The sequence below is a fragment of the Taudactylus pleione genome, unplaced genomic scaffold (genome assembly GCF_031769625.1).
Source record: "Taudactylus pleione unplaced genomic scaffold, aTauple2 ptg000256l, whole genome shotgun sequence".
In the NCBI taxonomy this organism is placed as follows: Eukaryota; Metazoa; Chordata; class Amphibia; order Anura; family Myobatrachidae; genus Taudactylus; species Taudactylus pleione.
The window spans coordinates 4,589,854-4,607,619 of NW_028284658.1; the positions used below are offsets into that span (position 1 = coordinate 4,589,854).

The 17,766-nt window shown below is 46.9% G+C and overlaps 1 protein-coding gene across 2 annotated transcripts in view; it reads left to right on the forward strand.

Annotated features, from left to right (window-relative positions):
• IFT52 (intraflagellar transport 52) overlaps positions 1–17,766 on the forward strand; it is a 66,785-nt gene that overhangs the window by 14,972 nt on the left and 34,047 nt on the right. For both annotated transcript variants that reach the window (XM_088480604.1, XM_088480603.1), the window contains exon 4: positions 6,918–7,047. In XM_088480604.1, the coding sequence (XP_088336730.1) occupies positions 6,918–7,047 (130 nt within the window). The remainder of the gene's footprint in view (positions 1–6,917; positions 7,048–17,766) is intronic.

A 17,766-nucleotide genomic window follows, 5' to 3' on the forward strand; every position in this document is an offset into this window, starting at 1 on the left:
TGCTACCACAGATCAAGTGGCTCTGGTGGGTAACCTCTGTGATTCAGCTACATATATCAAGAGGCTGTTTTGGATGTCACCCTCTTATCTTTTAGGATTTCGGCTGCTGCAGTCTCAGCTCGCCGTTTCATATGGCTGCGTTCTTGGAGAGTGGATGCAGACTCTAAGAAAAGATTAGAGTGTCTACCCTACAATGGTAAGACCTTGTTTGGTCCTGACCTGAACAAGATTGTGGATATGTTGGTGGCAGCTAAGTCTGCGTGTCTGCCTTCAGGATCCTGGGCCTCGTCCTTTTGGCTCCAAGGTAAGCCTAAGGGTTAGCCCTTTCATAGACAGTCAGCCCTCAAAAGGAATTCCAAGCCCAAGTAACAGGCATTGTGTATCCGATGTCCGACGGCCAAAGCCGATGACACCTGATGAGATAGGCCTCTCCTTGGGGGATTCCAAGATGGGATACCGACATCTTCAGTTCGCCCAGTGCTGGTATCAGACCACCACAGACACTTGGGTAAGAGAAGTGGTCTCTTAAGGGTACGACTTGCCTTCCGCAGAAGGCCTCCCCAACAATCCTTCTGCACAAGCCCTCTGTCAGACAAAGACAAGGCATTACAAATCCAGAAAGCCATACAATTTTTGCTTCAAGTGGGAGTTGTCATCGAAGTACCGCTTCCACAGAGAGGAACGGGTTATTACTCCAATCTCCTTCTGGTCCAGAAGCCGAACGGCTCATATCTGCCTATACTCTGTCTCAAGTCCCTGAACAGTTTGCTCAGGGTACCTCGGTTCAGGATGGAAACCCTACGCTCAATTATACTGGCTATGGAACTAGGGGATTTTATGGTATCACTGGATATTCAGGATGCATACCTGGATATTCAAATTGCTTCATCTCACCAGCGTTTCCTCTGTTTTGCTATAAAGCAACAACATTTCCAGGTTCGAGCTCTGCTGTTTAGTCTCTTAACAGCTCCGTGGATGTTTACCAAAGTTATGGCTCTCATGGCAGCACATCTGCGGCATCAGGGGGTTCGACTGTTGCCTTACCTGGATGATCTCTTATTGTTGGTAGGGTCTTCAGAAGTAATTCACCACCATCTACAGCTGACAATTTCTGTGCTTCAGACTCACGGGTGCTGAACAATTGGACAAAGTTCTTCTTGACTCCGTGCCAGAGGATGCTCCATCTGGGAGCTCTGTTGGATTCCCAACAGCAGAGAATCTTTCTGTCCACAGAAAAGATCTCCACTTTGCAGACGCGAGTACGCAGATGTCTCTACAGTAGTCGAGTGTAAATCCACTCAGCAATGCAAGTACTGGGATCCATTTTATCGACATTCGACATGGTGGAATATGCCCAGTGTCCTTTCAGGCCTCTGCAGAAATTGATCCTCTCCAGGTGAAACGGATTATCCCATCGGATGAAAGCACAAACAATGGTGCTATCTCCGGAGGTGCATCTGTCTTTTGCTTGGTGGCTGCAGACGGGCCACCTCACAAGGGGGCGCTCCTTTTTGGATTCCTGACTGGGTCCTCCTGACGATGGACGCCAGTCTCCAGGGTTGGGGCGCAGTGACAGCTCCACACATTTCAGGGACGATGGACAGCAGAGGAGTCTGCCCTGCCAATCAACATACTGGAACTTTGGGCGGTCTTCAGGGCCCTGCAGCAAGTCAGACTCATACTTCACGGAAAGCCCATGCAAGTTCAGGCAGACAACGCCATGACCATGGCTTACTTCACCCATCAAGGAGAAACTTGAAGTCAGGCGGCAATGACAGAGGTGTCACGCATTCTGATATGGGCGGAAGGTCCTCTCCCAGCCATATCGGCAGTGTTCACTCCAGGAGTTCTCAATTGGGAAGCAGACTTCCTCAGCCGTTACGACGTGCATCCCGGGGAATGGTCTCTTCACCAAGAAGTGTTTCAGCTCCTAGTGGACAAGTGGGGCCTTCCGGGCGTGGACCTCATGGCCTCCCGACACAATCACAAAAAGGTCCAAGGTTTTTTTTTCTGGCTCTGTAGTTTAACACCATGCTCAGAGCACGTAAACCAGCCTCTGCCAGGATTTAGCACAGGGTGTGGCACGCCTACTTTCAATGGTGTCGTCCCAAAGGTTACGATCTCCAGGTGTTTCGGATAGCCACAATTTTGGCTTTTTCTGCAGGAGGATTTGGATCTTGGTCTCCGTCTTGCCTCGCGGACGGTGCATGTATCTGCTCTTTCAGTGTGGTTCCAGCAAAGGATTCCTCCTTTTTCCTGATATCCGCACTTTCCTACAGGGTGTCCTTCCCATTTGTCCCTCCTGTGGCGCCTTGGGATTTGGCTCTGGGACTTGGAGCCCTCCATTTGAACCCCTGGACTCAGTGGATTTCAAATGGCTTACAGCTGATATGCTACTGAGGAAGCCGCTGATGCAGAAGCGGAGAAACATGTTTTATTGCCTGTTCGAACAAACCAGCTGAAGACCACACGCTCCGGAGCTCCCGTTATCAGAATTCCCCCTCCGATCCCTTGCTGACGGCATACAGATCTGCACAGATAAGTGACTGTGTGTAATATCACAATTAACTTTTGGAGCAGAGCAGAGTGGGAGAAAGGGAAGAAAAGGGCACCCACCGAATGAGGTGGAGGACAAGCCCCTTCTTTTAAATATCGGAGGAAAAATGTGGTGATAAAATATATATTATACTTTTTTCATGGCCATGATGGATTACTTTTTAACCATAAACGTATCATTGATACATATACCTGGTGGATGCAAAGCATTCAGTTTTATACATGCGAATACATATATATCGCTGATACGATATCTGTGGATGCAATCTATTTGTTACAAAGTATACGTTCACATCTCGTAAAAGATTTTATTGCCACTGTGCTTGTGCAGTCAGCTTTAATCATAACTGGACATTATTTGTATTTAAAGCAAAATCTTGCACCTTTAAAAGGATCCAATTGTCACTGTATGTATATTCAGCCATAAACAGAACTGTTTGCTGTGTACTTGGTGATACTGCAGAACGGACATCTTTGTCACAAATCTATACAATTGCAGTATAAAGGAAACATATGGTGTTAGCTGGAACTAAAAACTCATATACAATATTTCCGAAAAGGATAATATCAACGGAGGATAATAGAAGCCTCAAGTGGGAAAAAGCTACAACTGTTTCTGTATATCCTAAATGAGATCTGCTGTTTATAGACCTGTGATCTTTTTGTGTGTGCTTTTAAATGCAACTGGTTACTATAACAGATATTAGTGAAAAATATTTTTTTTAGTAGTAACATTGGAGGTGTATGTTCTAATTCGTTCATCAGTGAATTACATGTGAATATTTAATAAGTATTCTTATTGGGAAAGTGTTTTTGTATATTGAGAATTTTTGAATGTGAAGGAATGTGTGTATGTCATTAAGCTGGTTTAATAAAGAAACTAGATAAAAAAAAATATATATATTTTTTTCTTTTATATATAAAACTGTATGCCAGCGCTCTCAATTTTGTATTTTTTTTTTTTTTTTTTTTTTTTTTTAATTTGGCTTACAGCTAAGACTAGTTTTTCTTCTGGCTATTGCTTCTGCCAGAAGCGTGTCGGTCTTGGGGGCTCTCTCTTGCAGTTCTCCATTTCTAGTTTTTCACCAGGACAGTGCTTCGGACTCGCCCTGGGTTCCCTCCTAAGGTGGTTTCTAGTTTCCACATTACTGAGGAAATTATTGTACCGGCCTTTAATTCTCCAGATATCTCTGCAGGTGTGGCCTCATTAGATGTGATACGTGCCCTCAGGACTTATGTGGACTGTACCAGTTCCCTTTGGAAGTCGGACTCCTTGTTTGTCCTCTATGGATTCCACAAGAAGTGATGGCCACTGAATAAGCAAACTTTGGCTAGATGGATTCGCTTGACTATCTCTGAGGCTTACACTCATGAGGGCCTTCAGGTGCCGACCTCTGTTACAGCTCATTCTACTCTGTCTGTGGGTCCTTCGTGGGCAGCTCGCCGTGGCGCCTCGGCTGTTCAGCTTTGTAAGGCAGCCACGTGGTCTTCTGTCCAGACCTTTCTGAGCTATTATGTATTTGATACCTTTGCCTCTCAGGATGCTTCCTTTGGGCGGCGGATTCTCCTCTCTGCAGAGGAGCGTCCCCACCCTTAAAGGGACTGCTTTGGGACATCCCCAAGGTCTCCCTGTGGAGCCTATGGACCCTGATGTAAAAACATAACTTTTTGTTTTCTATCTTTTCTATGAAGTCCATAGGGTCCACAGGGCACATACCCTGACGCACCTGTGCTTCAGATGGGCTTCGCTCTGGTCAGCGGTCTTCCGTCTCCTTCTGTGTGAGAAGGTGATTCTTGAGTGTTCCAGACTTTTCCTCTCTCTTTTATCCTCCTCCGGCCTTTGGCTTGGCACGAAACTGAGGTGCCTCTGGCCCGGGTCGGGGTATAGGAGGGAGACCCAGAGCATCTTAGGAGAAAAATTTAACTGCGGGGTGCCTGGATGACTCTATCACCTGTCTCCCTGTGGACCCTATGGACTTCGTAGAAAGACAGATAACAAAGTTAAGTTCTTATCATATCTCTTTTTTTTTTTTTTTTTTTTTAAGATTTATTTTCCATGCTAAAGCAAAAAGGGAAAAAGAATCCAGGCGCCTAGCCAACCTAGCACTTATGGATACAACCAATATGTTTGCTGCAGCTATCTGTTGTATATAAGGGAATCGCCAACCCTTCTTGAAAGATACGAATGTAAAATAACAAAAATAACAGATAGCGCTGCATGTATTTTCCATGCTATTCATGACCTCCTCTCCTAGATGCTCATTTTCTATTACTCACCGTGGTTTACTAAAAACATTGCACTTTCTAGTGAATGTTTTGTATAAGTGTATACTCCTTCTGTAACTGCTACAAAGCAGCCTCTCTTAATTGACTTACCCAAATTCATTCCCTCTACTCTTAACCCTCTCACAACTGAAGGAATGCTAGATCTGTATGCAATAAACTTTCATCCATCTCTCATGCTCCTTGCCATTACTGACACTTGGCTCTCCCACTTTGATATTGCTTGCACTTCCATCTAGTAGTCAACTAGTTGGTCTTCCATGATGACACCTTCTGAGTCATTCCACTGGATCCCCCTTCTCATTTTACAGGGAATACTATGTCTCTTCACTCCACATCACTGTTCTCTTTTGGCACCCAAGCTCAATCTTTCATTTCTTTGTGGCTGACATCCTACCCTCCCAAGCTATTCATTCTGTTTTTTTGGAATTGTCTTACCCATCAACAACCCTACTGACACTTCGACCTACACTTCTCTCACCTACTTCCTCCTTTTGGTCTCGCCCAGTAGATCTCATCTCACACTCATTGGGCCTAGTCTTCTCCCACCTTTGCTTCAGCTCCACCCTCTACTTTCTTTCCCTCCTATACAGCCAAAACTTATTTTCTTTCCTCCTTACCTTAGTGTACACTCTAGCTCCAGCGGCAGGCACGTCGCCGGAGCTAGAGAGGGCACCTTAGTGTGTGCGCGTCCGAAAAGAGGGCATGGCCATCGAAAAAGGGCCATGTCTGTAAGACGCGTCCCCTATTCATCACTCTTGGGGGCGTGCCCTGCACTTACGGACACGCCGGGCAGCCCCCAAGCGCTGCAGACAGGGAGAATAGATGCCGGTCGCATGATTTTTTTAAAATCATCTTGTATGTGTCCAATTGACTCTCCACTTGGATGTCCCAATTTTAAGTAAGGCTTAATATGTCCAAAATTGAGCACTTAAAAGAGGAAAAATTAAGTGTCACTACCCCATCTCAAATGTCACTTTTAACAGTCCCCCCTGGCTGCAGCCTTGGCGTCGTCTGGGACTGTATCCTCTGCTTTACTCCATCCATCAAATCCTTATCAGTGTCCCCACTCCTTTTAAAACATTTCCCAGGATACGACTTTCTCTTTTTGGACATTTTTCCCCTAGCTTGGCTACTACAATCTTCTCTTCACATCTCTTTTATTCCATCTAGATTCTATCCCAAATGCTCCACATTCACCGCATCATACTCTTTGTATGCTCTGCTAATCAATTCAAACTTCTCTAACTGGGGAACACTTTCCTCTCTTACATCTCTGACTTTATTATGAGCTGATCTGTCTCTGGCCAGCACTTCACCACCTATCTGATGACTGCTAATCTATAAAGTGCATTCTCATATCTTACTTTTCACTGTATCCTATCCTACCCCCACTGATGCTACTCCCTCTGGGTTCTAATAGCTAACAATACAGCCTCCACTCATGGTCTCACTTGCTCCAATTGTCTCAGAAGTGCCTGATCCTATAGTGTAAGCTCCCATTGGCTGAGCTGTCCATACTCTGTCTCATGTCGACACCATCTTCACCAACCATATTTGCACCTGTTCTGTTTTCATGCACCGATAGTGTGATTTGTTATACCCACTGTCCAATTCTCTACAGGTTTTATGCATCCTGCAAATAAACCATGATAGTTATCTATGATTCACAGCAAACTGATCTAGCTAAACATTTTATTTGTCATTGTAAAGTTTAATTCTTGAGCTTTCTACACAAGGAGGGATATTCTGCTCTGAAAAAGGCATTTATTGCATCTTAGGCTTAGGTTAGTGGTTTGTGGTGCTTATTGAACTTCATATATTCACAAAGCAGTGGGAAATTTCTGTGATCACTAGCCTCCATGCTTAGGGGTAGTTGCCTTGCAATTTGTTTTAATGCATATAATGCGCCGGAGGTGCGAGCACCATGTTCATCGCAGGTCCTTTAATTTCATTAAGTCTCCTGTACATTACATGCATTAAAACTGTGTGAGGCAACTTGAGCCTAATTGAATCGACCCCCTTACTTATGAACCTACAAAAATATATTTATTTCCACATCCGATATCATTCTACAGTTGGAAGTACTGAAGCAGTTCCTGGAGAACGGTGGTGACATTCTGGTGATGCTGGGAGAGGGAGGAGAGGCCAAATATGACACCAATATCAACTTTTTTCTTGAGGAGTACGGCATAATGGTAAACACAGGTAAGAGTCTACTTGCTTCTCTTTCTCTTTAATTAGCTGTATATTCACTCAAATGCGCCCTGCCTTTATGGCGGCACCCCAATAAAACCACCGACCCCACTCGTGTCTCGTGGGGGGGTCGTCGTTCCACTGAAACAATTGCTGGCGAGTAAATAGATGCCATGCTCATATGCAAGGCATCTATTTGCACTGCGGGGAGAGCTTGGGGGCAGCCCAGCATCTCCATGAGTTCTGGGCACGCCCACTACTGTAATGAAAGAGGGTGGTGTCTCAAGGCCACACCCCCTTTTCAAAAGGACACAACCCCTTTTCAGGGACACCTAGAAGTGCCCTTCTTATGTAGCTTCCCTGCCTTCTCTAGAGTGAACACTAACCTCTATTATGAGAAGTTAGCAATTCCTCCAGTCTCTTTAGTGGCTTTGTGCCAATATTGCATTTGGTTATAATAGGGATGTATATGGGTGTGGTATAATATGTTGACATTCATAATGTTGATATGCAACATGTTGACATGATAGAATGTCAACACATCTTCTCTGTTGGCCCAGTGGTGCATTATCTGACGGCGGCTTCAGTGACATTTTCCGGGCCCTGATGGTCATGTAACTGTCAGTTCTGGCAGTCATCTGACGGAGTGGCATTCTTGTGAGTACACTGGCCCCTCTCCTAGTGCTTAACACTAACCCTCCCCCTAGTGCTTAACCCTCCTGTCCCATAACCTAACCTGGGTTGGGTATGAGTAGCCGCCGGGTGAAATACAGACTCCAGAATCCTGATGCTAAGAAATCCCGACAGGGGCAGGTAAGTACACTAACCCTATCCATCTTCCCCCTTCCCCAATCCTAACCCTCCCTTAATGGTGCATAACCTCTCCGGGGGGGGCTGCCTAAACCTACCCTGTGATAGAAGCACTGGAAAAGTGCTAGATTGCATATATGTGTGTCCCAGATTCTTAACGTATGTGTTTTAAAACCCCCAGGAAATGTCTGTGCTTGATGAGAGTTGGGCTTTGAGTGAAAGCCGGATAATGGGTCTTGGGGTTGTGGATGTGAGACACTGATGGGAGGGCTCCATCCACAAAGCCGGTTCGGCTTTTCCTGCCTCCTACCTGAGAGCAGGCTAATCAGTGCTTGCAGCTGGGAGAGTCTCATATAAGCTGTGTAGGGCTATGGCTCTGGGTCTCACACCTGGGGAGAGCAAGCAGTCAGGCAGGCTTGTTCAGAGACACTGTGTTATACTTGTAAGTAATCTGCATATGCCTATGTTTGTGGTGAGGGCAGTAGGCCCTACCACTTTTTGAGAGAGGGAAGTTATTGTCTAGTTAGTGCCCAGACGGGCTAGGATTTATGTTTATGATTTTCATTTTTGTTACTACACAATAAAAACTAGCTCCGGTTAGCTTGCACGAAAACCCTGGACAGGTGTGCTGTTTTCCTGGCTGCTGTGTGTTAGGAGGTGTCCAACTACCACAGGAGAGGGACCTTCTACCCCGAATCCCATTACAATATATCATTTATAAATAACTAAAAATACAGGTAAATAAATAACCATACAGATGAATAGATCAACTATGTCTCCTAGAAAACAAAACATAAAGTACACATCAAACATCACTCTGAGAAATCGTACATAACAAATTAAATCTATCTCGTGCTGGGAAAAAGTGAAAAAAGTTTTTCTGTAAGAAGGATATTGAGGAGAAGGAAAGAGGGGTAGGGGAGGGCAGAACTCTCAAGAGTTAACCTAAGAGCGAATGGGGGCCTAGACAGAACCTGGAATTAAGATGACCTGGAATGAAGGTGGACAGCAGTATTGTCAGCAGCATAGAATGATAGAGACAAGACTTCACCATCTTAGTTGGGTGGATATAAGATATGTAGGAGGTAGACTCTCTGAATTCCAACCAATGAAACCATATGGTGGTGAATTTAAAAATGTGAGCAAACCAGTCAGAAATAGAGGAAGGAAAAGAAGACCTCCAGCGAGCCGGGATATGGGCTTTTGCAGGATTATTGAAATAATTGAGGATATACTTATTATACTTTTGTAATGGGAATCTTGGCGTTAGAGAAGCCAAAATCCAGGTTCAGTGGGGACCTCTCAAGCCGGAATTTTTTACCAAAAGGGAACAAGAATAGGACAGTCGCACCAAATATGAATGATAGAGCCAGGTGTACTGTTACTCCTCCAACAAGAAGCAGAGCTAGTATTACAGAATTATATGGAGTACTATTGGGATTCTGTCATAGAGAATCATACATGTCCATTACAGTCTTGATTAATTTGCTTATAATAGGAAACAAACATAGAAATCACATACATTTCACCAATTACATAGAAATAAAATAAAATATAACATCAAAAAATACAGTACAATAACAAAAAACATACAAACCAAAATGAATATAAAAAATAAATAAAAATAAATAAATAAAATAAATACAACTCCGGGCTCAGCAAAAGTAAACAAAAGAAAAGCAGCTCCCCCTAATTAAATCTAAGGGCCAGTCAAATTACGATTCCCGAGGGTGTTGCAAACTAGGAAGGATGTGCTGCAATAATGCTCTTAAAGGTGGACGAATCCTTGAAATCTAGCCAACAATACCATGTATCCCTAAAAGCTGTGTAGTCATCTTCCATAGAAGACAAGATATCTTCCACCTCCATATAGAGATCAACTCTATCAAACCAGTCCCTTACTATTGGAGGAGAGGAGGAGCGCCACTTTACCGGGATAACTGATTTAGCCGCGTTATTTAAATGGCACAACAGGGACTTTTTATATCTCGAAATGGGGGCGGGGGATAGGTGAAACAGCCAGAACAACTGATCAGATGGAACTGGTTCCCCAATTATAATTGCAGAAAGTTTAAGGACTTCTGACCAAAACGGGCGAAGGAGAGAGCATTGCCACCATATGTGAAACAGGTTGCCAGGGGCATTTGAGCAACGCCAGCATGTATTCGGCACGCCTAATCCCCATTTTTTGAAAGGACGTCCGGAGACCTATACCAGCGGGTCTCCCGAACACCAATACTAGGAGAGCAAGCATGTGCCAAACGAAATATTTTAACCCAATTGGCCTCCCCCACCTCAGCGCCCAACTCCAAATCCCAAGTTTTAGTAAAGTGTGGAAGACTGGTACTCACGTCGTCCAAAAGAAAATTATATATCAGTGAGATAGTATGGGTAGGGGATGAGGAATCGGCACAAAGGCGTTCAAAGGGTGTTAAGACTGTATGAAGGGAGCCAGAAGGGCCAAGGGAATGAAGAAAGTGGCGAACTTGGAGTTATCTCCAAAATTCCCCTTGAGGTAAGTTCCAATTACCTTGCAAATCATCAAAGGATATCACTGTGTTCCCACTCATCAGCTGTCCGACTCGGAAAAGACCTCGGTCCTGCCAACAACTAAAGGCTCTATGGTCCAATCCAGGCGGAAAATTAACATTTGACAAGAAGGACATATATGGAGAAGTCCGAGAAGAAATGAAAGGTTTTTTTCGAATAGACTTCCAACAGGACAGTGTGGGCCCAATAGTAGAGTGAGATGAGCTGGGGGGAGTCGGAAGCCACGGATCTATAAAATAGGGACAGATAATGAGTGTTTCTCAATTTGCACCCATTGCTTTAGTGTGTCAGTTCTTGACCACTCTAGGATCCTAGTGAGGAGACAGGAGTGATAATAACCTTGAATGTTAGGGAGCCGGAGACCTCCTCTATGTATTGTCCTGTACATTAAGTCAAATTTCAGGTGTGGTCTCTTACCTCCCCACACAAAGTCTCTAAAGAGAGCCTGAATATCCAAAAACCAGCGCTGGGGAATCGTAATGGGTAGAGTTTGCAGAAGATACAGAATCCTGGGAAGAGAATTCTTTTTCAGTACACTTAACCTCCCGAACCATGAAAAGGGACGGGCTCTCCAAGAGTGTAAATCCGAACGTATTTTGGCCAAAAGGGGGGAAAAGTTAGTTTTAAACAAGCGGCCTAGGTCTCTAGTAATAACTACTCCAAGATATTTTAACTGGGAAGCATGCCAGGCAAAGGGAAAAGCAGTTTTGAGTCCTGTTAACATTAGGGGTGGTGCAGTAAGGTTGAGGGCAGCTGATTTGGAATAATTAATCTTGAAGTTAGAAAGGTCACCAAATAGCCTAAACTCATCAAGTAAATTAGGTAAGGAGATAATCGGAGAAGTAATAGTTGCCAGTAAATCGGCAAAAAGAGCCAATTTGTATTCCTTATCTTGGAGGACATACCCAGAAATATTTGTGTTTAGGCGAATAGACTGTGCCAAGGCCTCCATACAGAGATTAAAAATCAAAGGTTTCTACTTCAGGGTCCATAGGGGGTCCACAGGGTTGACCTTGGGGTATAGGTTGGGAACCAAATCCGGGCACCACGCAGTTAAAGCTTTTAGCTCCCAGGATGCACTTGGGTCCACTCTCCCTATAACCCCGCCCCCCAGCCAGAGGCACCTCAGTTTAAGTTGGTGCCCGGCCGGAGTTGGGTCACCGTTACTGCAGGGGGGCTGCTTAGCAGCCCCTAAGCTTAAAAGAGTTTTGTTTTATTATTTTTTACTACTCTTCAGAGCGGCAGCATCAGACTGTCCAATGGACGTCTGAGCTGCCGCTCCTACACCCCGCCGGCGCTGCGACGCCAGTACAGATCTGGGGATCGCAGCGGGACCCCAGAGTCTGTACTAGCCGGGCTCTGGAGGAATCCCTGGGCTGCTGCCGGATCGACGGGGACAGGTAAGTCGCGTGGTCACCGCTTGCGGTGATCCACGTGTGAATATGCAGCCTTATGCCTCCGGTCTCTGGGGACAGACCGGAGGCGCTAGCGGTGGCGGCGGGCTCCCCCTCCATGGAGGCATACCCCGCGTGTCCACAGCCCACCAGGGATTATAGCGGCAGCGGGAGCCGGCATCCCGGGGGGTCAATTGCTAGCCAGGGGAGGAAGCCTTCCCTGTCTAGTGGCTCCTCCCCTCAGCTCAGCGCGCCTTTCAATAATACAGTCTGGCGTCGCTGAGCTGCTTCCTCCGCGGGCCACGCTTCTTCTGAGGTCTCCAGCGGCCATTTTCTCTCTGTGGTGCTGCAGAGCTCTTAGGATGTCAGTGAGCCCAGTCCCCCTGCGTACCTGGCCATTTTGGGTGAGTGTACACAGCGCTATAGCCTTCCCAGACACTGAATCTGGGCAGTTGAATGTAGCGACATTGTGCAGTATATTATATGTCATGCTTATGTATGTATATATATTTTTCTGCATTGTATGTGACTTATGCTAGTGCTGACTGTCTGCTTTTTCTCTCACCTGTCAGTGTATATCTATCCCTTTTCTTTATCTGCCCTAATACAGGTGTACCTGGGGTGGTTCTGAGACCTCACATATATATATTTGTTAATATCTGTGAGGTTTGTCACATACTGTTGCGTGCTGCACGTTGCCATATTTTAGATGGAACTGTGAGTTGCATACGCTGATAATGGGTCCCTGCAGCTAATCTTAGCGTCAGTCAGGACCGGTATGGCGCTGCTTAATATTTCCGTCAAGATAGTCAGATATATCTGACCAGGAGATTGCACACGATACTGCACCCATTATTGCTATCCTGCAAGTCATAGCCTGCAGGAATTAGTGCGGAGGATTTTAACTCAGAAAGGTTTATGTATGCGGCACCATCTGGTGCGGGGACCCTTGCACGACCCCCTTAAAGGGCGTTGTTTCTCAGGATCCTCTCCTTTGAGGATCGCCGGGCGGGCCCCATTGTCGTCACTCGCTTGGAGTTACTTCACCATACTGCCCTTTTGAACTCTGGGTATCTCGCAATTTCTTGCAATTTACCCCTGTGCAACAGACTGTCGCTCCCCGCCGGGGTTTTTCACAGTACATGAATTACCTCCGATACCACATCGGTCTGTCATTCCCCTTGCAGGGATTACCACAACGGCCACCCTGGTGGATGTCGTTTTATACGAAATACTGACCAGTGGCTCTGCCGTGAACTGGATGGTATATTCGGCTCTTTCCCTCTCACATGGGGGGAGCCGATTTCAAGTGTTATTATCCCTGCTTTGGGGCTGGTAGTCAGGCTCATTCTGGATATAGAGAATGTCGATCCTGCACCTGTATCATACATCTCCCGTTTTCTGCCCAAGGGTGGATCTCATAGTGGGAGTCTGGCTGTCCCCAGATACGAGGAGTCACAAAGGCCTCCTGTTTCCCATTCCCTGAGGGTCCTCACAAGTAATGGAAATCCCCTTCTGGGATGGATTTGTATGTTAATCATCGGGTTACAGGCATTAATACGCCTCCCATCCCGGCCTGGACAAATTTTACGGATCCGTAGGTGGTAACTTTGCCTGAAATCAATGTACTCGTTTTCAGGGCCTGTTGCCCGTCCTACCATGGCCATCGCATGGTGATGCTTTTGTGACGTTTTTCCCCTCCAACACGTCTGAGGTTCAAATATCTTTTTGCCGCTCACAAAATATGCAGTGGTCATATGTGGGATTACCTCATGGGATGCCGGTCTTCTAACTTTCAGGGTTTCGGCGGCGTCTGTATCCGCCGCAGTACCCTATGGCTGCGTTATGGGAAAGCAGAGGTGCACACTCCTTCCATGGGGAAGTTCTTGTTTGGTCCTGACCTTGACAAGATCGTTGCATCATTGGCAGTATCACTAATATGGAGATACCGTCTTTAGCTACTCCCACTACATTCGGACTAACTCTGTTAAGTCTTTTTGTCCTCAGGGTCAGCCTAAAGGCCTGTTTTTTCCTAGGCTGTCGGCCTCCATGGGGGCCACCATATCCAGTACCGAGCAGTCCTGGACTTCCGGACGACCCTGTTTCTACACCTGAGGATATACCCTCAGCCTGACGGGACAGGTCTACATCTGGGGAATTTCCAGAGTGAGGTACTGATTCTCAACGGCCTCTCATTGCTCATGCAGCCTCCTCACAGGCATTGTTACACGGGCCCTTCTTCAGACCTGATCAGGGCCTTACAATCCCAGAAAGCTATACAGTCTTTGTGGTAAGCAGAGCTATTTCGACCAACCTCACTATCTCAGTGAGGGACTGGTTGTTCTACTTTCTTTTTGGGGCGGTGACCGACTGGTCCTCCTTTGCCTATACTCTGTCTCAAATCCCTGAATCAGATTCCAACGGGGCCTTGACTCAGGTGGAATCGTCCATGCTCCATCATCCGATGTTTGGAACCTGGGGATTTTATGGTATATCCGAGTATTCAGGATACGTACCTACGGGTACATACAGAGCCCTCTCATCAGCATGGGTTCAGGTTTGCTGTGCCACAGCAACACTTGTAAGTTTCGGGCTCTGCCTTTTGGGGCTGTCCTCAACTCCACCGGGGTTTACCAGCTTTATGGATTTTCTGACAGTTCACCTGTTCAGTGTATCCGAATGCTCCTTTCTCTGGACGGTCTCCTGCTTTTAGCAGGATCACCAAGGTACTTTACCGCCAGGTCAGGATAACCGGGGCTTCTTCTCGGCACAGATAATTAGTCAACGGAGAAAAAGTCCTCCCTGCATCCCTCACAGGGTTTTCTTCATCTGGGAACACTGCTGGATTCTCAGAATCTGAGAATTTTTCTGGCGTAAGACAAGATCTCCACTCTTCAACTTCGAGTGTGCGGATATCTACGCAGTCGACATATGTCATTACTCTTTGTGATGCGCGGTCTACCAGAGTGTCTACCTTTTGGTAGGGTGGAATGTGCTCAGTTCCATTCCAGGCCTTGCCATAATTGACTCCCCTCCAGATGGATCGAGTTTTTTCCATCGGATCGCTGTTCGAACGATGATACTTTCTCCGGAGGCGAGTTGGTCTCTGTCCGGGTGGCTATGGCCATCTCGTCCAGGGTGTTCTTTGCTAAAGACAGTGTCTGGTCCGCATTCGTTTCGGGGCAGTTGGACGTCTGTCGCTTCTGCCCTGCCACTTAACTTGTTGATACTTTAAGCTGTCTTGGACTTTCACTCTGGCCTAACCCATTTGTCACGGTAAACCTGAATAGGTTCAGTCCGACAGTGTCACAACAGTGGCTTCCATCTAGGCAACACTGGTAGTTGGGTGGCAATGTTAGGAATGTCACCCATTCTGACATAGTCCAAGGGTCTTCTCCTGGCCAACTCTGCGGTGTTTATTCCCGGAGCTCTCCATTGGGAAGCGGGCTTCCTCAGCCGTCACGGCGTGCATCCCGGGGACTAGTCTCTTCTCCAAGAGAGGTTTCAACTCCTGGTGAGCAGAGGGGGCCTCCCTGAGGGGATTGATCCCCATGGCCTTCTGACTCGATCACACATTACCGGTGTTACAGTCCAGCTCTAGGAGTACTGAAGATACCTTCAGTGACTCTTTGTCAGTGAAGTGGTCCTTCCACTTTGTGTACCTGTGTCCTCCGGTCTCCCTTCTTCCTCGAGGTCTTCGGAAGTTTAATTCGAGACGGAGGGGCTTTCCTTCTGGGGGCTCCAGGTCGTCCCAGACATCACTGGTACTAAGATTTTCGGAGTCTCCTCATCGATGCTCCGTTCCTACTGCTTCACTATCTGGACCTGTTGTCTCAGGGTCCTTGTTTTTCCCTGGATCTGGATCGCTTGTCTTTAACTGCGCCCCTACTGTGGTCCTCGGGCTTCCCTGGCTCTGTCTTCATTGAGATGTTTAGAGCAGATAGGCCAGACTTTGCTGGGATCTGCCACGGACTGTGGCATACATAATTCTTATGGTATCGTACCTGTCGATACGATCCTCCGGTGTCCAGGATTTCCAGATATTCTGGCATTCCTTCCAGCTGGCTTGGGTTTCACCCTTGGCCTGGCCTTCCTGACAGTGCGGATCTCTACACTGTCGGTATGGTTAAGATATGGAATTGCTCCGCTCTGGTATCCAGTTCATCCTTTGGAGTGTTTTCTGGATTATGTCTCCACTTGTCCTCCCTAGGGACTCCTGGGGAGTTAGTAGTGGTTCTTTGTTCCCTCCGGGGACAGTCAATGGAACCGCTGGTTGTGATAGCCATTACATGGTCTATTGTTTAAGCTCGCTCTCTCTCTCTCAGGGTGTTTAAATCAACCAGGAGAGTGTCTGAATTGGGAGCGTTCTCATGTGGCTCCCTCTTCTGGAGGGCATCATGTCAGGGTGTGAGTTGCTCTCACCCTGTGTTTCTTCTTAAAGTGGTTTTTAGGTTCCATATTATTCTGGAACTTATGGTATGGCCATTCAGTTCCCAGTCCTCTCGGCTGGTGTGGCCTCTTGGACTGTGGTCCGGCCTCTTTGGCTTTATGTGATCCGTTCAAGTTCCTTATGGTAATCGGACTCCTTATTGGTGGTCTGCGGTTTCTGGTTTTAACAGGAAACGATGGCCGGCCTATAATGAAATGTTGACTGGATGGCCTCGTATGTCTTCCTCAGGGGCCTACCCATGGGTGGGCATTTCTGTCGTTGAGGCTTGTTTTTTTTCTCGGGTCGTGTAACCCTCGTGGGCGGCTCGTCGTGGCGCCTCGGCTGTTTTGCCTTACTAGGTGTCCACGTGGTCTTCTGTCCATACCTTTTTAAGGTTCTAGGCATTGGTTTCCTTTGCCTCTCAGGATGCTTCCTTTTTGGCGACGGATTCTCCTCTCAGCACAGGAGCGTCCCCACCCTTGGTTGAACTGCTTTGGGACATCCCCAAGGTCAACCCTGTGGACCCCCTATGGACCCTGAAGTAGAAAACAAGAGATATGGTAAGAACTTACCTTTTGTTATCTCTGTTTCTACGAAGTCCATAGGGTCCACAGGGCGCCCGCCCTGACGCACCTGGCTTCATATGGGCTGTGTTACTGGTCACCGGTTTCCCGTCTCCTTTTCTGTGAGTATGGTTCTAGAGTGTTCCAGTTTTCTCTCTCTTTTTCTCTCCTCCTCCGGCCTTTGGCTACTTACAAACTGAGGTGCCTCTGGCTGGGGGGCGGGGTTATAGGGAGAGTGGACCCAAGTGCATCCTGGGAGCTAAAAGCTTTAACTGCGTGGTGCCCGGATTTGGTTCCCAACCTATACCCCAAGGTCAACCCTGTGGACCCTATGGACTTCGTAGAAACAGAGATAACAAAGGTAAGTTCTTACCATATCTCTTGTTATAGTGGGCAACCTTGTCGAGTGCCATTATGAATCGCGAAGGAGCTGGAAAGGGAGCCATTAACTCTAACCTTAGCTGAAGGGGAGCGGTAGAGGGAAAGAATGCGCTGGAGGAAGACAGGACCCAATCCCAAATGCCGCAGCACACCGGTCATAAAGCCCCAGTCAATCCTATCAAACGCCCTCTCGGCATCGGTAGATAATAAGATTGCTGGGGTCTTTGTCGTGGAAATATGGTGAATAAGGGCTAGTATCTTAGAAGTATTGTCCTTAGCCTCGCGTCCGGGAACAAATCAAACCTGATCACTATGTATAATTGATGGGAGAAAAACTTTCAATCTGCTCGCAAGAAGTTTTGCAAATAATTTAACGTAGCGTTCCCGCTAGGCTGTTTTAGCAGGGCGCAGCGCCCTGCCCTCTTTCTGGAAGGCAAAAAGCGCCCTGCCCTCCAGAAGGAGGGCAAAAAGCGCCCTGCCCTAACAGCCTGCGGGAACCGTCTTCACCCGCTGGTTGCAGTGTCCCGCGGGTGAAGGAATGTGCGGTGACCCGGTCACCGCCGGGGAATAGACGCCGGGCGCATGCGCCCAGCATCTATTCTCC